Source organism: Haliotis rufescens, unplaced genomic scaffold (assembly GCF_023055435.1).
Source record: "Haliotis rufescens isolate VD_foot unplaced genomic scaffold, xgHalRufe1.0.p SCAF_9, whole genome shotgun sequence".
Classification (NCBI taxonomy): domain Eukaryota; kingdom Metazoa; phylum Mollusca; class Gastropoda; order Lepetellida; family Haliotidae; genus Haliotis; species Haliotis rufescens.
In genome coordinates, this window is record NW_025964383.1 from 6,776,505 (window position 1) to 6,799,317 (window position 22,813).

General features: G+C 44.5%; 2 protein-coding genes across 2 annotated transcripts; one reads left to right on the top strand and one right to left on the bottom strand.

Moving 5' to 3' along the window:
* Window positions 1-744: 744 nt before the first annotated feature.
* LOC124119512 lies at window positions 745-3,720 on the bottom strand. Its single transcript, XM_046482047.2, has 4 exons — window positions 2,861-3,720; window positions 2,304-2,340; window positions 1,954-2,058; window positions 745-1,781 (listed from the first exon to the last, which is right to left on the bottom strand). The coding sequence occupies exons 1-4, from the start codon at window positions 3,548-3,550 to the stop codon at window positions 1,414-1,416; spliced, it is 1,200 nt and encodes a 399-aa protein (XP_046338003.2). The 5' UTR covers window positions 3,551-3,720; the 3' UTR covers window positions 745-1,413.
* A 10,900-nt stretch (window positions 3,721-14,620) lies between these two features.
* On the top strand, window positions 14,621-17,363 carry LOC124119504. Its single transcript, XM_046482034.2, has 3 exons — window positions 14,621-15,482; window positions 16,152-16,185; window positions 16,376-17,363. The coding sequence occupies exons 1-2, from the start codon at window positions 14,943-14,945 to the stop codon at window positions 16,173-16,175; spliced, it is 564 nt and encodes a 187-aa protein (XP_046337990.1). The 5' UTR covers window positions 14,621-14,942; the 3' UTR covers window positions 16,176-16,185; window positions 16,376-17,363.
* Window positions 17,364-22,813: the final 5,450 nt, after the last annotated feature.

Here is a 22,813-nt window from a genome sequence, read left to right on the forward strand (position 1 = left end):
AAATATATACAAAATGTAAACTGAACCGCAAAAGAAACCTCACCATGGATAGATAACTTGGCAAAACTGATCATCAAGGTTGAAATGAAAGTGTCAAATATTCTTAAAGTGAAACACTAGTCTCTAAGAAAATTGCACCACAAGTCAGTATCTCGTGTGTCCGCCATATACATTGATGACTGCCGTGCAACGTCGATACATGGAATGGATTAGGCAGTTGATGAAGGCCATAGGCACTTGAGCCCACACTCTGAGGAACGTGTGAAGAGGAAGCAGACTCCATGTTTGACAATATCATAACATTATCAATTTTATCCTTGACTCAGGGACCCGTGAGGATCCGGGGTAGAATAGGTCTTCAGAAACCCATGCTTGCCGTAAAAGGCGACTATGCTGTCGTAAGAGACAGCTAACGGGATCGGGTGGTCAGGCTCGCTGACTTGGTTGATGCATGTCATCGATCCCAATTGCGCGGATCCATGCTCATGATGTCAATCACTGGATTGTCTGGTCCAGACTCGATTATTTATAGACCGCCGTCATATAGCTGGACTATTGCTGAGTGTGGCGTAAAACAACCAACCAACCTTGACTCAGGGAATACGAAGTGGAACAATAGTAGAAGTACCAACAGCTGTACATGAGACGTGATTCAGAGTCAGATACATAGTTCAGATTCGGGTAATGGGACAGCCACAGGGGACTTCAGGGTGGCGCTGTGTCAACAAAAGTAAAATGTCAATCTTGCATAACTATATTGTTTATTCTAAGCAAATACATGTTCATATATAATTTTAAAATATAATAAAAAACAACGCATCTATGAAGTTGAGCAAGAAACAAATATTTATATGTTCATTCATATGCAAATGTACTGGTGTCTCAGCATCGTATTTCTACACCCTACAGTCAGATATATACTGTCTGATAGCTGGGCACAGCACTGAGAGCGGTGTATCGACTATGTAGAAGACATACGTCAGCCTTCAGTGCGGACTTAGCGGGTTTGAATCCCGCTGGCGACAAAGGTGTTTCATGAAATTGTTCTATCATCAAGATAAATGATAGGGGGAAAAAAAAAATTCCGTCATTATGCAGTGGTGTTTAACTAACAATACAGTTAGTTAGACCATGGTCAAAGACATAGGAGCCATGATTTAAATCGACTATAACAGATATTCATAGTCATTTCTTGTTTGATAAAGGGGTTAGCATCTGCACCGATACGTCGCATTCTCTAAAGAAAAGATATTGCTGGCGATTGTACTACGGCGTGGAAAATGCCAAAACACTGTACTTGTATGTCAAACACTGTACTTGTATGTCAAACACTATACTTGTATGTCAGACTTCCTCTCCGAGTTGCCGTGAACATGTCTGACATTTATCTTTTTGACTAGTTGTGCAAGTTTATTACTGTTGGCCCACTAAGAAAACTCCAAAGTAGTTCTTCCTTTGGCCGGACTCGATGGCTTCATCTGTCGCTGCCACTGTGACTTGGTCCCCTGCGTCCAAGTGGAACACTCCCTGCAGCTCGGACACATGTTCGTTCTTTCTGGGCTTCATGTACAGCAGTTTTTTCTCGGTGTCCTTTTCAAAATTCTTCAAGACCTGGTGGATGGCGTTGGATCCTGCCTTGAGCTGCAGGTGACTGTAGATGTAGTAGTAGCCGGTGTGAAGCACCTGCAGGTGTTTCTGCTCCCTCATCTTCATACTACCCACCAACAGGATGTCTACACCCCGTGTCTCCCATCGAAGTGGTCTCACTTCCCGACTCCTCTCTACAACAGACACTGACATACAATACCCAGAACCAAAAGCTATGGCAAGAACGCTAATGCACCATGTCGTGTCTAATCTCATGTTATTGTAACACATGCCCAAAGACGTGATGATATATGTATCTCCATACATACCTCTAACACTACCCCTAACCCTGACCAGCTGACTTACCTTCCTCGGTGTCCTTGTAGTACATGTGAGCCAGGGCTACTTGGCGGTTGGCGGGGGCCCCTGTCTTCATGCCAGTGGTCATGTTGAATGTCACCTCATCACGCACTATGTGGGGAAAATACATCATGATTAATGCTTGTGTATTTACATTCATCAACCCTCACAACCCCAACCCCAACCCCACCGCACCACCGAAAATCTGGATGCCATGATGAACAACTGAGGCATATATAAATATGATATTCACGTGGTATTATATGGCTCGGCTGTTACTTCACCTGCTATGTTTATTAGGAATAGTGATGGTAGAGCCCTCATGGTTATATGAGAAGTAATGAATCTGTACTTACCTTTTCCTACTTCTTGGTCGACATATATCTCGGCATACTGAAACACAGAACATTTTGATATTTTCCAAAGCAAGTTAACAGCTAACAATGGTTATAGCTACCTCCATCGAAGGTTTATATACGCCAAGAAAAAATGAAGTAGCATATCTTTACTTTCATATCTTCCGAACTTAAAAGTAGCTGTTTGAAAAACGATAATGATATCACCGGTACTTGATGAAAAGTTTGTATAAGAACCCTTGTCTTCCCCAGATGACCACTAGGACAGGGAGGCAAGTGAAGGGGGAGTTCGGTAAATATTGCCATGGAATAGTTCCTAATTGTGTCCTCAAACCATCGACTCTGCATTCAACTTGAGTGTGTAAACAAAGATTAGCACATTGTTTCCGAAAGTATTGCCTGATGTGGAAATATTTAGATGGTGGATATTACTGTCCGGGTGTGTATTATCTTACCGACTTATTAAAACATAAGAAACCCAATCTCATGAGAATAAAGAATTAATTTGCATCCAACATTATCGGTGCTGGTATAAATCTATTGACTTCACTACGTACCCCATCAATCAGCTCGAGCAGCTGGTCAACCCGTCGGAAGCAGCAGTGGTCTGGATACTTGGTAGATTTGATGTCACGTAAGAGGTCAAAGCCAGCCTTGGCCTCTAAAGGTTGACACTTGGTGCACAACTTGAATGTTTTAGGCTGGCCACTCTCCGTCTCAAAGAAATCGTCTTCTTTGTCATCGGAAAAGAAGGGTCCGTATTTAGGATTTGTGAGTATATAGAACACAAACATTAACACGTTGAGAAAACACAACACTGCAAAACATATTTCCAGTTTCTTGTAGCTGTGTTTGACATCCTCTACACGACTCTGTGTACCAGAAGAACCCCGGCGATGCTGCCTTCTTCCCTTGCCATGCTTGGGTTTGTGCGCGGTAAGAGAGGAACTAGTGTGCGAGTTCTGAGCATTTAGATAGCTGGAGGTCAGTGCCAGCTGGTTCGTGTGTGGGTAGATTGCCACACTGGACTCTGTCCGGGCGGGCGTGGATATCAGGGACATATACATGTCCTCACAGTTGTCAAGTTGCTGACAGTTCGAGTCGAGAACCTGGCACGTAGAGGAGTCACTGCCAGGAACCGTTTCAGTAGATGTATCAACCCTCTCTAATGACGTGTCTGGGGTCGGTTCTGACGTCATGTCATCAAACAAATGTTCCATCAAAACCGTGGTATTTTCAGTGCTCATGTTGGTGTCTGAGAAGTGTAACGCCTGCCTTACTGTGTTCCGCGTAGGTACATCATATGCGGGTCTGGCAATTCTGTACTAACTTTTTATATTACCGAAATATTTCCTTGTTAAACTGACGCAGGATTGAAAGTAACAGCCAGCGATGTGACTCATTGATGTATATTTAGCATCATTATAGCAATGAATAATTCAAGCAGGAATTCTTTCATAACGAACGTTTCTTAATAAGTGTAAACGAAAGACGTACACATAGACTACCGGCCCATAGTGTATAACCACGTGCTGCATCAACACACTGTACACACACACACACAGAACTGGTATTGCTGACAGTGTTGTAATGTACGACAAAGCAGTACTGGTGTTTCTGTATAGTACTGTACAATACAACAGTACTGGTATTGCTGACAGTGTTGTACTGTACGACAGAGCAGTACTGGTATTGCTGACATTATTGTACTGTGCCACACAGCAGTACTGGTGTTTCTGTATAGTACTGTTCAATAAAACAGTACTGGTGTTGCTGACAGTGTTGTACTGCACAACAGAAGCAGGACTGGAGTTTCTGTATAGTACTGTACAATACAACAGAACTGGTATTGCTGATAGTGTTGTACTGTACGACAGAGCAGTACTGGTATTGCTGACAGTGTTGTACTGTACGACACGGCAGGACTGGATTTTCTGTATAGTACTGTACAATACAACAGTACTGGTATTGCTGACAGCGTTGTACTGTACGACACAGCAGGACTTGTATTGCTGACAGTGTTGTACTGTACGACACAGCAGTACTGGTATTGCTGACAGCGTTGTACTGTACGACACAGCAGGACTGGATTTTCTGTATAGTACTGTACAGCAGTACTGGTATTGCTGACAGCGTTGTACTGTACGACACAGCAGGACTGGATTTTCTGTATAGTACTGTACAATACAACAGTACTGGTATTGCTGACAGTGGTGTACTGTACGACACAGCAGGACTGGTATTGCTGACAGTGTTGTACTGTACGACACAGCAGTACTGGTATTGCTGACAGCGTTGTACTGTACGACAGAGCAGTATTGGTATTGCTGACAGTGTTGTACTGTACGACACAGCAGGACTTGTATTGCTGACAGTGTTGTACTGTACGACACAGCAGGACTGGTATTGCTGACAGTGTTGTACTGTACGACACAGCAGGACATGTATTGCTGACAGTGTTGAACTGTACGACACAGCAGTACTGGTATTGCTGACAGCGTTGTACTGTGCAACAAAGGAGGACTGGAGTTTCTGTATAGTACTGTACAATACAACAGTACTGGTATTGCTGACATTATTGTACTGTGCGACACAGCAGTACTGGTGTTTCTGTATAGTACTGTTCAATAAAACAATACTGGTGTTGCTGACAGTGTTGTACTGTACAACAGAAGCAGGACTGGAGTTTCTGTATAGTACTGTACAATACAACAGTACTGGTGTTGCTGACAGTGTTGTACTGTGCGACACAGCAGTGCTGGTGTTGCTGATATCGTACTGAACAATACAGCAGTACTGGTGTTGCTGATATAGTACTGAACAATACAGCAGTACTAGTGTTGCTGATATCGTACTGAACAATACAGCAGTACTGGTGTTGCTGATATCGTGCTGAACAATACAGCAGTACTAGTGTTGCTGATATCGTACTGGACAATACTGCAGTTCTGGTGTTGCTGATATCGTACTGGACAATACAGCAGTACTGGTGTTGCTTAAACAGCTCTTCTACTGGTGAGCGCTTACAGCTCAGCTACCTTGCCACAAAACGCCATCGTGTATGACGTCACAATACTTTGACAGTACCTAGATAATAATAGTGATACAATTTATCTACGGTGGATATATTCTAATAAATCTAGTTTCCTTAGCTTCTAGTAGTTTGTCATTAATAAAGTTAACAATGTTATGTTTTGTTTGTTTGTTTGTTTGTTGTTTTACGCCGCACTCATCAATATTCCAGCTATATGACGGCGGTATGTAAATAATTGAGATGGGGCCAGACAACTCAGTGACTGATATCATGAGCATCGATCCACGCAAATGGGATACGAAGACATGCGTCATCCAAGTCGGCGAGTCTAACCCACCCGATCCCGTTAGTCGCCTCTTATGACAAGCATAGACGCCTCTTACGACAAGCAACAGACCTATTCTAACCCAGGTCTTCACCAGTATGTTTCTGAGTGTTGCTAACACAGTAATAGTACTTGTGTTGCCATATATAGGGCTACACAACACAACAGTACTGGTGTAGCCATATATAGGGCTGTACAAAACAACAGTACCGATATTGCCATATATAGGGCTGTACAACACAACAGTACTGATGTTACCATATATAGGGCTGTACAACATAACAGTACTGATGTTGCCATATATAGGGCTGTCCAACACAACAGTACTGATGTTACCATATATAGGGCTGTACAACATAACAGTACTGATGTTGCCATATATAGGGCTGTACAACACAGCAGTACTGCTGTAGCCATATATAGGTCTGTACAACACAACAGTACTGATGTTGCCATATATAGGGATGTACAACACAATAGTACTGATGGTACCATATATAGGGCTGCCCAACACAACAGTACTGATGTTACCATATATAGGGCTGTACAGGACAACAGTACTGATGGTACCATATATAGGACTGCCCAACACAACAGTACTGATGTTACCATATATAGGGCTGCCCAACACAACAGTACTGATGTTGCCATATATAGGGATGTACAACACAACAGTACTGATGTTACCATATATAGGGCTGTACAGGACAACAGTACTGATGGTACCATATATAGGACTGCCCAACACAACAGTACTGATGTTACCATATATAGGGCTGCCCAACACAACAGTACTGATGTTGCCATATATAGGGATGTACAACACAACAGTACTGATGTTACCATATATAGGGCTTTACAACAGAACAGTACCGATGTAGCCATATATAGCGCCGCACAACACATCAGTACCGATGTAGCCATATATCGGGCTGCAAAACACAACTGTACTGCTGTCGTCAATTATACGTTGTACAACCCAACACGACTGTTGTTACCATATATAGCGCTGAACAACACAACAGTACCGATATTGCCATATATAGGGCTGTACAACACAACAGTACTGATGTTACCATATATAGGGCTGTACAACATAACAGTACTGATGTTACCATATATAGGGCTGTACAACACAGCAGTACTGCTGTAGCCATATATAGGGCTGCCCAACACAACAGTACTGATGTTACCATATATAGGGCTTACAACATAACAGTACTGATGTTACCATATATAGGGCTGTACAACACAGCAGTACTGCTGTAGCCATATATAGGGCTGCACAACACAACAGTACTGATGTTGCCATATATAGGGATGTACAACACAATAGTACTGATGTTATCATATATAGGGCTGCCCAACACAACAGTACTGATGTAGCCATATATAGGGCTTTACAACAGAACAGTACCGATGTAGCCATATATAGCGCCGCACAACACATCAGTACCGATGTAGCCATTTATCGGGCTGCAAAACACAACTGTACTGCTGTCGTCAATTATACGTTGTACAACCCAACACGACTGTTGTTACCATATATAGCGCTGAACAACACAACAGTACCGATATTGCCATATATAGGGCTGTACAACACAACAGTACTGATGTTGCCATAAATAGGGCTGCCCAACACAACAGTACTGGTATTGCCATATATAGGGCTGTACAACATATCAGTACTGATGTAGCCATGTATAGGGCTGTACAACACAACAGTACTGATGTTGCCATATATAGGGCTGCCCAACACAACAGTACTGATGTTACCATATATAGGGCTGTACAACATAACAGTACTGATGTTGCCATATATAGGGCTGTACAACACAGCAGTACTGCTGTAGCCATATATAGGTCTGTACAACACAACAATACTGATGTTGCCATATATAGGGCTGTACAGGACAACAGTACTGATGTAGCCATATATAGGGCTGTTCAACACAACAGTACTGGTGTAGCCATATATAGGGCTGTACAAAACAACAGTACCGATATTGCCATATATAGGGCTGCCCAACACAACAGTACTGATGTTACCATATATAGGGCTGTACAACATAACAGTACTGATGTTGCCATATATAGGGATGTACAACACAATAGTACTGATGTAGCCATGTATAGGGCTGTACAACACAACAATACTGATGTTGCCATATATAGGGCTGTACAGGACAACAGTACTGATGTAGCCATATATAGGGCTGTTCAACACAACAGTACTGATGTTACCATATATAGGGCTGCCCAACATAACAGTACTGATGTTGCCATATATAGGGCTGCACAACACAGCAGTACTGCTGTAGCCATATATAGGTCTGTACAACACAACAGTACTGATGTTGCCATATATAGGTCTGTACAACACAACAGTACTGATGTTACCATATATAGGGCTGCACAACACAGCAGTACTGCTGTAGCCATATATAGGTCTGTACAACACAACAGTACTGATGTTGCCATATATAGGGATGTACAACACAACAGTACTGATGTTACCATATATAGGGCTGCCCAACACAACAGTACTGATGTAGCCATACATAGGGCTTTACAACAGAACAGTACCGATGTAGCCATATATAGCGCCGCACAACACATCAGTACCGATGTAGCCATATATAGGGCTGCAAAACACAACTGTACTGCTGTCGTCAATTATACGTTGTACAACCCAACACGACTGTTGTTACCATATATAGCGCTGAACAACACAACAGTACCGATATTGCCATATAAAGGGCTGTACAACACAACAGTACTGATGTTGCCATAAATAGGGCTGCCCAACACAACAGTACTGGTGTTGCCATATATAGGGCTGTACAACATATCAGTACTGATGTAGCCATGTATAGGGCTGTACAACACAACAATACTGATGTTGCCATATATAGGGCTGTACAGGACAACAGTACTGATGTAGCCATATATAGGGCTGTTCAACACAACAGTACTGATGTTGCCATATATAGGGCTGTACAACACAACAGTACTGATGTTGCCATATATAGGGCTGCACAACACAACAGTACTGGTGTAGCCATATATAGGGCTGTACAACACAACAGTACTGATGTTGCCATATATAGGGCTGCACAACACAACAGTACTGGTGTAGCCATATATAGGGCTGTACAAAACAACAGTACCGATATTGCCATATATAGGGCTGTACAACACAACAGTACTGATGTTACCATATATAGGGCTGCCCAACATAACAGTACTGATGTTGCCATATATAGGGCTGCACAACACAGCAGTACTGCTGTAGCCATATATAGGTCTGTACAACACAACAGTACTGATGTTGCCATATATAGGTCTGTACAACACAACAGTACTGATGTTACCATATATAGGGCTGCACAACACAGCAGTACTGTTGTAGCCATATATAGGTCTGTACAACACAACAGTACTGATGTTGCCATATATAGGGATGTACAACACAACAGTACTGATGTTACCATATATAGGGCTGCCCAACACAACAGTACTGATGTAGCCATACATAGGGCTTTACAACAGAACAGTACCGATGTAGCCATATATAGCGCCGCACAACACATCAGTACCGATGTAGCCATATATAGGGCTGCAAAACACAACTGTACTGCTGTCGTCAATTATACGTTGTACAACCCAACACGACTGTTGTTACCATATATAGCGCTGAACAACACAACAGTACCGATATTGCCATATAAAGGGCTGTACAACACAACAGTACTGATGTTGCCATAAATAGGGCTGCCCAACACAACAGTACTGGTGTTGCCATATATAGGGCTGTACAACATATCAGTACTGATGTAGCCATGTATAGGGCTGTACAACACAACAATACTGATGTTGCCATATATAGGGCTGTACAGGACAACAGTACTGATGTAGCCATATATAGGGCTGTTCAACACAACAGTACTGATGTTGCCATATATAGGGCTGTACAACACAACAGTACTGATGTTGCCATATATAGGGCTGCCCAACACAACAGTACCGATGTTGCCATATTTTGGACCCATAAAGATCCGGGGTAGAATAGGTCTTCAGAAATCCATGCTAGCCCGAAAAGGCGACTGTGCTTGTCATAAGATGCGACTAACGGGATGGGGTGATCAGGCTCGCTGACTTGGTTGATGCATGTCATCGTATCCCAATTGCGCGGATCGATGCTGATGATTTCAATCACTTGATTGTCTGGCCCAGACTCGATTATTTACAGACCGCAGTCATATAGCTAAACTAGTGCTGAGTGCGGCGTAATCAACATGAAACTGAAAAACTGCCATATTTTGGGCTGTACAATGCAAGTTCTGCAGTTGCTCCTGACTGATGTTACATGTTGGCACAGGAGAAGTTCAGGAAGAACATAGTACGGGCCTTGTAACCCTAATTATACACAGCAACTATGTTCCTGCAACTGCACTAGTCTATGTAAGCCATCAAAGTCCAAATACGCCATGTTTTCATGAAGTAGGATTTAAACTCTAAACAATAGAAACTGGAGTACTGTGTGCAACTGGTTTATTTCCGGCAGTTGATCGCGAGTATTGCCTGAATTCGGTCAACTGTATCCCCCCCCCCGCCTCCCCCCTACCCTTGTCAGTAAGCACAATCATCGTGCACAGTCCACAGACATATCAATTAGTCACCGTTGTATGTGTTGTACATCGTCGATAGGTGCATGCAATTGTTGTCATTCAGCATGTGAGTGAATGAGTTAATGAGTAAGTGAATGGGTGAATGTGCGTTTGCAAGAAGTTGTAATGGGTCAGGGTGGGAGGTGAGTGGATTTGGTTGGGTGTTGAATGTTGCTTATATAGGTCAAAGACACACTTGATGTACCCCCCAAAAATTCAAGGGACATATATGCTTGTTTAACACATAGAGTTGAACATAGTGTCCCAATAGTGAAAGAAACAAACACGTATACGTGTATGTGTAGGTGGTGCGCGTGCGTGTGCGCGTGCGTGTGCATGTGCGCGTGTGTATGTAGGTATGCATATAAGTACGTAGGTTTTTGCTTGTTTGTTTGTTGTTTTAACGCAGCACTCAGCAATATTCACGCTATATGACGACGGTCGTTATATAATCGAGTTTGAACAAGACAATCAAGTGATTGACATCATGAGCATCAATCCACACAATTGGGATACGCTGACATGCATCAACCAAGTCAGCGAGCCTGACCATCCGATCCTGTAAGCCGCCTCCTACGAAAAGCATAGTACGTAGGTTGGCAGGTGGACATGTAGGTAGGTAACCAGGTAGGTATGTATACGAGGGAAGGTAGGTTGGCAGATGGACATGTAGGTAGGTAGCCAGGTATGTATGTATACGAGGGAAGGTAGGTTGGCAGGTGGACATGTAGGTAGGTAGCCAGGTATGTATGTATACGAGGGAAGGTAGGTTGGCAGGTGGACATGTAGGTAGGTAGCCAGGTATGTATGTATACGAGGGAAGATAGGTTGGCAGGTGGACATGTAGGTAGGTAGCCAGGTATGTATGTATACGAGGGAAGGTAGGTTGGCAGATGGACATGTAGGTAGGTAGCCAGGTAGGTATGTATACGAGGGAAGGTAGGTTGGTAGGTGGACATGTAGGTAGGTAGCCAGGTATGTATGTATACGAGGGAAGGTAGGTTGGCAGGTGGACATGTAGGTAGCCAGGTATGTATGTATACGAGGGAAGGTAGGTTGCCAGGTTGACATGTAGGTAGGTAGCCAGGTATGTATGTATACGAGGGAAGGTAGGTTGCCAGGTGGACATGTAGATAGGTAGCCAGGTAGGTATGTATACGAGGGAAGATAGGTTTGCAGGTGGACATGTAGGTAGGTAGCCAGGTATGTATGTATACGAGGGAAGGTAGGTTTGCAGGTGGACATATATGTAGGTAGCCAGGTATGTATGTATACGAGGGAAGGTAGGTTGCCAGGTTGACATATATTTAGGTAGCCAGGTAGGTATGTATACGAGGGAAGGTAGGTTGCCAGGTTGACATATATGTAGGTAGCCAGGTATGTATGTATACGAGGGAAGGTAGGTTGGCAGGTGGACATGTAGGTAGGTAGCCAGGTATGTATGTATACGAGGGAAGGTAGGTTGGCAGGTGGACATATAGGTAGGTAGCCAGGTATGTATGTATACGAGGGAAGGTAGGTTTGCAGGTGGACATATAGGTAGGTAGCCAGGTATGTATGTATACGAGGGAAGGTAGGTTGGCAGATGGACATATAGGTAGGTAGCCAGGTATGTATGTATACGAGGGAAGGTAGGTTGGCAGATGGACATGTAGATAGGTAGCCAGGTAGGTATGTATACGAGGGAAGGTAGGTTGGCAGATGGACATATAGGTAGGTAGCCAGGTATGTATGTATACGAGGGAAGGTAGGTTTGCAGGTGGACATGTAGGTAGGTAGCCTAGTAGGTATTTATACGAGGGAAGGTAGGTTGGCAGGTGGACATGTAGGTAGGTATCCAGGTATGTATGTATACGAGGGAAGGTAGGTTGGCAGGTGGACATGTAGGTAGGTAGCCAGGTATGTATGTATACGAGGGAAGGTAGGTTGACAGGTGGACATGTAGGTAGGTAGCCAGGTATGTATGTATACGAGGGAAGGTAGGTTGGCAGATGGACATGTAGGTAGGTAGCCTGGTAGGTATTTATACGAGGGAAGGTAGGTTGGCAGGTGGACATGTAGGTAGGTAGCCAGGTATGTATGTATACGAGGGAAGGTAGGTTGGCAGATGGACATGTAGGTAGGTAGCCAGGTATGTATGTATACGAGGGAAGGTAGGTTGGCAGATGGACATGTAGGTAGGTAGCCAGGTATGTATGTATACGAGGGAAGGTAGGTTGGTAGGTGGACAGGTAGGTAGGTAGCCAGGTAGGTATGTATACGAGGTAAGGTAGGTTGGCAGGTGGACAGGTAGGTAGCCAGGTATGTATGTATACGAGGGAAGGTAGGTTGACAGGTAGACAGGTAGGTAGGTACGTAGGTGGGTTGCCATGTAAGTAGGTAGGTACAATGGTGGACATTATTGTAAGACATGTTTTTACTAAACAACTAGTAACACATCAACCAAATATATGAATAACAATATGGAAGTGGGATATCTTTTTCCATGTTGAAATACTGCAGAAACATCATCACGTGCCATTTCAAGCACATAGTCCCAAAGTCATGTGTTCCCGTCCTGTGCAACGACTTAAAAGTCCGATGGTCCTGCCATGAGGATTACCTGTGAATGACGCACTCTTCACAGCACAACCACTGTCATGAAACTGTCTTCTAATAGCTTGTGTTGACTTGGGTGATCAATAGACGTGTTACACACACATAGCCTGGACTAAATCAAGTGTATGTAGAGGTTGAAGTCAGATAACACGCGTCCCAGGACCCCTGATGGGAGCCACGTGATCAGTGCTCAGGTCAAATTCATACGGCGGCGTCACTTACGTGAAAGAACCACCACAGCCACCTCTACAACTACGGCAATACCAGAATTGCGTAAGATATCAGCCCAGACAGCAAGGAACCGTTTACGCCCTTAAAGGTATTCGCCCTAGATGAGCAGTTCGAGGTGTCATTTTGACGAACCTGCATCGTCGGCTGCGAGGCCAATGGTGTCAACGTAACAGAATTTGGTAACTATTGCGATGGCGACAAGTTTGGTTTAATGGCAGGTCACGTTTTCTACTTCGCCGTGCGGATGGTAGACGTTGTGTTAACAGGCGTCGCGGGGAACGTCACGCACGAAACTCCATGCAGGAAGTGGAATGATTTGGTGGTGGTAGTGTTATGTGGGCAGCCACTGGTAGAACAGACTTGGTGCAACTTCTGTGGCATTTAACGGCACAACGTGACACAGACGAGATTCGTCGGCTACATGTCCTTTCCATTATGCACCAAGCGAACGTCATTTTCAAACAAAACAACGCCCGGACTCACACGGCAAGACTGACAACAGCCTTTTTCAGGAATCACAACATCCAGGTCCTGCCATGGACCTCAAGATTTCCAGATTTAAACCCCATCGAACATTTATGGGGTCCACTTGATCTCCAGCACCGCAGCAACAACCACAGACCCTCCAATAGTTGGCGCAAGCAAAACAGTTAGAGTGGGTGAACATTCCCCAGGCCTAAATTCGGGATGTGACTGCTTCCATTGGACGGCGATGCCAGAAAGTTTTGGACCCTAATGGTGGCCATACAAGATATTCCATGTTTGACATATGGAACCTGAGTCAATCACAATGATGTGTGCCAATTTTGAACAATCGATTACCCTCAATTGATTATTTATATTATATATGAAATATACATCTGAAATCACTTTTGCGTTTCCTTTTTCGCAGAGTATATTTCACATTTGTCAGTGGGCTGTTGTTCACCTTCCTGTGCTGACATCAGTTAGGTCTTTGCAGAGTGTTCGACAGTCATGGGATGCGGTTGTGGCATATATTGCTCCACCTTACTTCCCTGTATTGTTTACATAGTGAAACACTCTAATAACTCCACATTTGGTAAATTATCCATTAATAAATAAAAAATTACAATGAAAAAAATCAAAATCTACGAAATAACAGCTTCTGATTTAGTGAAGTAGAACCGTAAAATCGCTGCTCGAGCAGGAAGCGGTTATGTCCCTTTGACTGTGACAAGCGTGGAGCCCCGAGTTCTTTCAGCTGTCTGTGAACTGTATTGCCGAGACATAGATACAAACTGGCTGGACTGAAACAATCCTCCCTCCCTCACTCACTCACTCACCCAACCACCAACCCACACACTCACCCAACCACCAACCCACTCACTCACTCACTCACTCACTCACTCACTCACTCACTCACTCACTCACTCAATCTGACTCCCGCTCATTAAGTTACGGTAGTTTTCAGTGAACAGAGTACCCAAGTGACGTACATAGTAAGAAGTAGTGAACTGTGAACGCTGCCATGTACATATAGCGTTTACATCATCCCGATCAGGATCAGACGCCTTCCACATGCATTCGTCATACGCGGAAATTATTACTATTGTGACTCGGTGTATTTTGTGGAAATACCAGTGTATGCGTTACTTGGTAGCTGCAACTGTCACTGCGCTGAGCAACACACACAGGCGACACACGGCACTGGCTGACCTGCGGCGGGTACTCTGGATGCTGAACGCTCGGAATCTAGTCAAAATACTGACTGACTGACAGTGACAGTCGGCTGTTTCCTGGTCACTACTCTCCACACACTCATGTCCGGACCTGGCTTTTGCCTCGCAGACACATTCACCGACGACGCCATGGCCATGAGAGATGTTGCAGACCAAGGGGGGTTCGGTGCCAGACCACAAGACCACACCTTCGCTATGCCCACTCGTGGTGGCGGGAACATGCTACAGTACGGTCACCGGGCCCGACTGTACACTCACCAGTCTGTAGCCAACAGTGAGTACTCGGACTACTACGGTTACTACGAGATGTACGCCCCGGTTACTGCAGCGGACATAAAGGAGGTGAAAACTCTTGGTAGAAGTTTATTCAAGTTGAAGATTGCCTATGTTGTTTTGACCCTATTCATTGTGCTCAGTATTGTAGCGTTCATTCTCATGAACCCATCCGTGTCGCCCTTCCTGCACCGCGAGGAGCCCATACGCTCGGTGCGCCTGGCGTGTGCAACCCTGGAGAGCGTCTGCGGAAGGGAAACTTCGGCTATTAAAGACCTCCGACTTCCCACAGATCTAAACACGTGCCAGCTGAAGAGTGTGGAAGAAATTATCAAGCTTATACCTCACGTGAGTAGCATTATATAGACTCCTTGGAGTCAGCATTAACAATACAAACGTTAGGAGTCCCGTGGTATTCGAACCACCTAGCTTCTTATTGGAGGCCGGACGCCTTGGACACATGACCAATGAGACTGTTATACCGTCAGCAAGGTACAAGGTAAGAATCTCGTCTGTGGGTTGACCCCACGCCCTGCTACATATTCCTACATCAACAAAAGGCACGGTCCGAGCGCATGTTATGGTACTGAGACATATTTTGCTGAAATTCTATACGAAGGTACCCAGCCCCACATTGAGCGCCAATGTAGCGACCATCTTTGAGAGGACTCCACGTCCTGGCACAGGGTACATGCATATCAAAATAGACATCCCAAATATTTCAATTTGGAAATAATAAAGTAAAATCGTGGTCTCATTTGTTCTAAAATTCTCTCGATCTCATTCTCTCTTGTTTTCTATTCTAGACTCCTTTTATTGTCAGACAGCCGCCATACACATGGGATACTATATTACGATGTGCGGCGTTAAACAACAAAAACCCAATCACCCTTATCTGTAGATCTGCCCCATCTCTCTGGACATAACCTCTCACTTAACATATGTGTACCCCCTCTCTCCCCCCCCCCCTATCCACTGAGGATGTCCTAATCTTGACCAATGTTTACTATGTTTTAGTGTACGGGCCCGAACAAGAGCTGAACTGAACTTTGTAAGTATCACACATAACCGTTACATTCACCGTCATAATCAAAGTAATACAGTTATTGTCATCTTTTGAATGAGAGCATTTAATTCACACACATCAATACATTTGTTTGGAACATTTTAAACGTACTGTTAAAAAGAACATTTGCTTGCTTCCATGTCTCACATGCTCTGTCCTCATGCGTCTGTTTCAGTGACCTGGGCCTCTGTGCATCTGTGATGTGACGCTGGACACAGTTGTGTGCATCTGTGATGTGACGCTGGACACAGTTGTGTGCATCTGTAATGTGACGCTGGATACAGTTGTGTGCATCTGTGATGTGACGCTGGACACAGTTGTGTGCATCTGTGATGGGACGCTGGACACAGTTGTGTGCATCTGTGATGTGACGCTGGACACAGTTGTGTGCATCTGTGATGTGACGCTGGACACAGTTGTGTGCATCTGTGATGTGACGCTGGACACAGTTGTGTGCATCTGTGATGGGACGCTGGACACAGTTGTGTGCATCTGTGATGTGACGCTGGACACAGTTGTGTGCATCTGTGATGTGACGCTGGACACAGTTGTGTGCATCTGTGATGTGACGCTGGACACAGTTGTGTGAGGTGGTAGGGACAGCCATTGGATTGCTCTGATACTACAGTTATTTTCAATTTAGGAGGAAGTTTCTCACTTACTCATAATCAGTACACTACAAGGAACTCGATACTGAAGTAGTACCGACATTATGCTCTGTGAATGAGAAGCCCCTCCCCTCATCTCCTCATGTGACATCTTGTGCAACGTTCCCAAAACTGATCACGTGGCTCCCTTCACGTGTCCCGGGACGCGTGTTATCTGACCTCAACCTTTATATACACTTGATTTAGTCCAGGCTATCTGTGTGTAACAGGTCTATTGATCTCCCAAGTCAACACAAGCTATTAGAAGACAGTTTCATGACAGTGGTTGTGCTGTGAAGAGTGCGTCATTCACAGGTAATCCTCATGGCAGGACCATCGGACTTTTAAGTCATTGCACAGGACGGGAACACATGACTTTGGGACTATGTGCTTGAAATGGCACGTGATGATGTTTCTGCAGTATTTCAACATGGACCAAGATGTGCCACTTCTATATTGTTATTCATATACTTGGTTAATGTGTTACTAGTTGTTTATTAAAAACATGTCTTACAATAATGTCCACCAATGTACTTACCTACTTCATGGCAACCCACCTACGTACCTACCTACCTGTCCACCTACCAACAGCATTCATTCTCCGCTGACTACTGACTACTGACCGCTGTATACATACATACCCGGCTACCTACCTATATGTCCACCTGTCAACCTACCTTCCCTCGTATACATACATACCTGGCTACCTACCTATATGTCCACCTGTCAACCTACCTTCCCTCGTATACATACCTACCTAGCTACCTACCTATATGTCCACCTGCCAACCTACCTTCCCTCGTATACATACCTACCTAGCTACCTACCTATATGTCCACCTGTCAACCTACCTTCCCTCGTATACATACATACCCGGCTACCTACCTACATGTCCACCTGCCAAGCTACCTTCCCTCGTATACATACATACCTGGCTACCTACCTATATGTCCACCTGCCAACCTACCTTCCCTCGTATACATACATACCTGGCTACCTACCTACATGTCCATCTGCCAACCTACCTTCCCTCGTATACATACATACCTGGCTACCTACCTACATGTCCACCTGCCAACCTACCTTCCCTCGTATACATACATACCTGGCTACCTACCTACATGTCCACCTACCAACCTACCTTCCCTCGTATACATACATACCTGGCTACCTACCTACATGTCCACCTACCAACCTACCTTCCCTCGTATACATACATACCTGGCTACCTACCTGTCCACCTGTCAACCTACCTTCCCTCGTATACATACATACCTGGCTACCTACCTACATGTCCATCTGCCAACCTACCTTCCCTCGTATACATACATACCTGGCTACCTACCTACATGTCCACCTGCCAACCTACCTTCCCTCGTATACATACATACCTGGCTACCTACCTACATGTCCACCTACCAACCTACCTTCCCTCGTATACATACATACCTGGCTACCTACCTACATGTCCACCTACCAACCTACCTTCCCTCGTATACATACATACCTGGCTACCTACCTGTCCACCTGTCAACCTACCTTCCCTCGTATACATACATACCTGGCTACCTACCTACATGTCCACCTGCCAACCTACCTTCCCTCGTATACATACATACCTGGCTACCTACCTACATGTCCACCTGTCAACCTACCTTCCCTCGTATACATACATACCTGGCTACCTACCTATATGTCCACCTGCCAACCTACCTTCCCTCGTATACATACATACCTGGCTACCTACCTACATGTCCACCTACCAACCTACCTTCCCTCGTATACATACATACCTGGCTACCTACCTACATGTCCACCTACCAACCTACCTTCCCTCGTATACATACATACCTGGCTACCTACCTGTCCACCTGTCAACCTACCTTCCCTCGTATACATACATACCTGGCTACCTACCTACATGTCCACCTGCCAACCTACCTTCCCTCGTATACATACATACCTGGCTACCTACCTACATGTCCACCTGTCAACCTACCTTCCCTCGTATACATACATACCTGGCTACCTACCTATATGTCCACCTGCCAACCTACCTTCCCTCGTATACATACATACCTGGATACCTACCTGTCCACCTACCAACCTACCTTTGACTCAATTCAGGCAATACTCGCGATCAACTGCCGGAAATAAACCAGTTGCACACAGTACTCCAGTTTCTATTGTTTAGAGTTTAAATCCTACTTCATGAAAACATGGCGTATTTGGACTTTGATGGCTTACATAGACTAGTGCAGTTGCAGGAACATAGTTGCTGTGTATAATTAGGGTTACAGGGCCCGTACTATGTTCTTCCTGAACTTCTCCTGTGCCAACATGTAACATCAGTCAGGAGCAACTGCGGAACTTGCATTGTACAGCCCAAAATATGGCAGTTTTTCAGTTTCATGTTGATTACGCCGCACTTAGCACTAGTTTAGCTATATGACTGCTATCTGTAAATAATCGAGTCTGGGCCAGACAATCAAGTGATTGAAATCATCAGCATCGATCCGCGCAATTGGGATACGATGACATGCATCAACCAAATCAGCGAGCCTGACCACCCGATCCCGTTAATCGCATCTTATGACAAGCACAGTCGCCTTTTCGGGCTAGCATGGGTTGCTGAAGACCTATTCTACCCCGGATCTTCATGGGTCCAAAAGATGGCAACATCGGTACTGTTGTGTTGTACAGCCCCTTATATTGCAACATGAGCAGTGTTGTGTTGTACAGCCCTATATATGGCAACATCAGTACTGTTGTGTTGGGCAGCCCTATATATGGCAACATCAGTACTGTTGTGTTGTACAGCCCTATATATGGCAACATCAGTACTGTTGTGTTGAACAGCCCTATATATGGCAACATCGGTACTGTTGTGTTGTGCAGCCCTATATATGGCTACATCAGTACTGTTGTGTTGTGCAGCCCTATATATTGCAACATGAGCACGGTTGTGTTGTACAGCCCTATATATGGCAACACAAGTACTATTACTGTGTCAGCAACACTCTACTACATCAGAAACATACTGGTGAAGACCTGGGTTAGAATAGGTCTGTTGCTTGTCGTAAGAGGCGTCTATGCTTGTCATAAGAGGCGACTAACGGGATCGGGTGGGTTAGCCTCGCCGACTTGGATGACGCATGTCTTCGTATCCCATTTGCGTGGATCGATGCTCATGATATCAGTCACTGAACTGTCTGGTCCCGTCTCAATTATGTACATACCGCCGTCATATAGCTGGAATATTGATGAGAGCGGCGTAAAACAACAAACAGACAAACATATTAATATAAAGTAGTGACGTAGCATCACATAACGCTTAGTACTGTTGTGTACCGATATGTAATGTAGATGCTTTGTGTAAAGTTAATGTACCACCGGTCTCAAAATGTGGGGACTGACGTTGTCATAACTGTAACAGCGTATTAACAGGTTAACTGTCAACACGTGTGCACCTTGAATATAAGAATATCTCAAAAGAAACTGTGTAAATTGTGCATAAACCTGCACTGAGCTCAAAGTAGTCAGCGGAGAATGAATGCTGTACTTATAAATACAAAGCTGCAGGAATGAGGAAAGAAATTTAACTTTATTTATGACAATCTACTAGAAGCTAAGGAAACTAGATTTTTTAGAATATATTCACCGTAGATAAATTGTATCACTAAAATTATCAAGGTACTGACAATGCATTGTAAACTCATACACGATGACGCTTTGTGGCAAGGTAACTGATCTGTAAGCGCTCACCAGTAGAAGAGCTGTTTAAGCAACACCAGTACTGCTGTATTGTCCAGTACGATGACAACAACACCAGTACTGCTGTATTGTCCAGTACTTCACCAAACCTCACACATCCCTTGGCCCAGTGTTGTACTGTGCTATAACTATAACAGAGCCCCGGTGCTGCTGTGTTGTACATTTATATATCAGAAATTCCAGTATTGCTGAGTCGCACAGTACAACACTGTCAGCAACACCAGTACTGTTGTATTATACAGTACTATACAGAAACACCAGTACCGCTGTGTCGTGCAGTACAACACTGTCAGCAACATCAGTACTGTTGTGTCGTATAGTACAACACTGTCAACAGCATCAGTACTGTTGTGTCGTATAGTACAACACTGTCAACAGCATCAGTACTGTTGTGTCGTACAGTACAACACTGTCTGCAACACCAGTACTGCTGTGTCGCACAGTACAGCACTGTCAGCAACACCAGTACTGTTGTGTCGTACAGTAGAACACTGTCAGCAACATCAGCACTGTTGTGTCGTACAGTACAACACTGTCAGAAACACCAGTACTGCTGTGTCGTACAGTACAACACTGTCAGCAACACCAGTCCTGTTGTATTGTACAGTATTATACACAAACACCAGTACCACTGTGTCGTACAGTACAACACTGTCAGCAATACCAGTCCTGTTGTATTGTACAGGACTATACAGAAACACCAGTACTGCTGTGTCGTACAGTACAACACTGTCAGCAACACCAGTCCTGTTGTATTGTACAGTACTATACAGAAACACCAGTACTGCTGTGTCGTACAGTACAACAATGCCAGCAACACCAGTACTGCTGTGTCGTACAGTACAACAATGCCAGCAACACCAGTACTGCTGTGTCGTACAGTACAACAATGCCAGCAACACCTGGACCCACTTGCACAAAGCGATCTTAGCGCTAAGATGATCTTAACTCCCATACTTAAACATAGGCTTACAATAGTCTTAGTGCTAAGATCGTTTTGTGCAAGTGGGCCCAGTACTGTTGTATTGTACCGTACTATACAGAAACAGCAGTACCGCTGTGTCTTGCAGTACAACACTGTCAGCAACACCAGTACTCCTGTGTCGCACAGTACAACACTGTCAGCAACATCAGTACTGCTGTGTCGTACAGTACAACACTGTCAGCAACATCAGTCCTGCTGTGTCGTACAGTACAACACTGTCAGCAATACCAGTACTGCTGTGTCGTACAGTACAACACTGTCAGCAACATCAGTCCTGCTGTGTCGTACAGTACAACACTGTCAGCAATACCAATACTATTGTATTGTACAATACTGTACATAAACTCCAGTCCTGCTGTGTCGTACAGTACAACACTGTCAGCAACATCAGTACTGTTGTATTGTACAGTGCTATACAGAAACTCCAGTCCTGCTGTGTCGCACAGAACAACACTGTCAGCAACATCAGTACTGCTGTGTCGCAGAGAACGACACTGTCAGCAACATCAGTCCTGTTGTGTCGCAAAGTACAACACTGTCGCAACACCAGTACTGATGTGTCGTACAGAACAACACTGTCAGCAACATCAGTCCTGCTTTGTCGTACAGTACAACACTGTCAGCAATACCAGCACTGTTGTATTGTACAATACTGTACAGAAACTCCAGTCCTGCTGTGTCGTACAGTAAAACACTGTCAGCAACATCAGTCCTGCTGTGTCGTACAGTACAACACTGTCAGCAATACCAGCACTGTTGTATTGTACAGTACTGTACAGAAACTCCAGTCCTACTGTGTCGTACAGAACAACACTGTCAGCAACACCAGTCCTGTTGTATTGTACAGTACTATACAGAAACTCCAGTCCTGCTGTGTCGCACAGGACAACTCTGTCAGCAACACCAGTCCTGTTGTATTGTACAGTACTATACAGAAACTCCAGTCCTGTTGTGTCGCACAGGACAACACTGTCAGCAACACAAGTCCTGTTGTATTGTACAGTACTATACAGAAACTCCAGTCCTGCTGTGTCGCACAGGACAACAATGTCAGCAACATCAGTACTGCTGTGTCGTACAGTACAACAATGCCAGCAACACCAGTACTGCTGTGTCGTACAGTACAACAATGCCAGCAACACCTGGACCCACTTGCACAAAGCGATCTTAGCGCTAAGATGATCTTTACTCCCATACTTAAACATAG

Coding starts and splice junctions, on each gene's coding strand:
- LOC124119512 (XM_046482047.2), bottom strand. CDS start 3,550: ATGAGCACTGAAAATACCACGGTTTTGATGGAACATTTGTTTGATGAC. Junction 2,059..2,303: donor CGACCAAGAAGTAGGAAAAG/GTAAGTACAGAT, acceptor TTCCCCACATAG/TGCGTGATGAGGTGACATTC. Junction 1,782..1,953: donor CTACAAGGACACCGAGGAAG/GTAAGTCAGCTG, acceptor TGTCTGTTGTAG/AGAGGAGTCGGGAAGTGAGA.
- LOC124119504 (XM_046482034.2), top strand. CDS start 14,943: ATGTCCGGACCTGGCTTTTGCCTCGCAGACACATTCACCGACGACGCC. Junction 15,483..16,151: donor TTATCAAGCTTATACCTCAC/GTGAGTAGCATT, acceptor ACTATGTTTTAG/TGTACGGGCCCGAACAAGAG.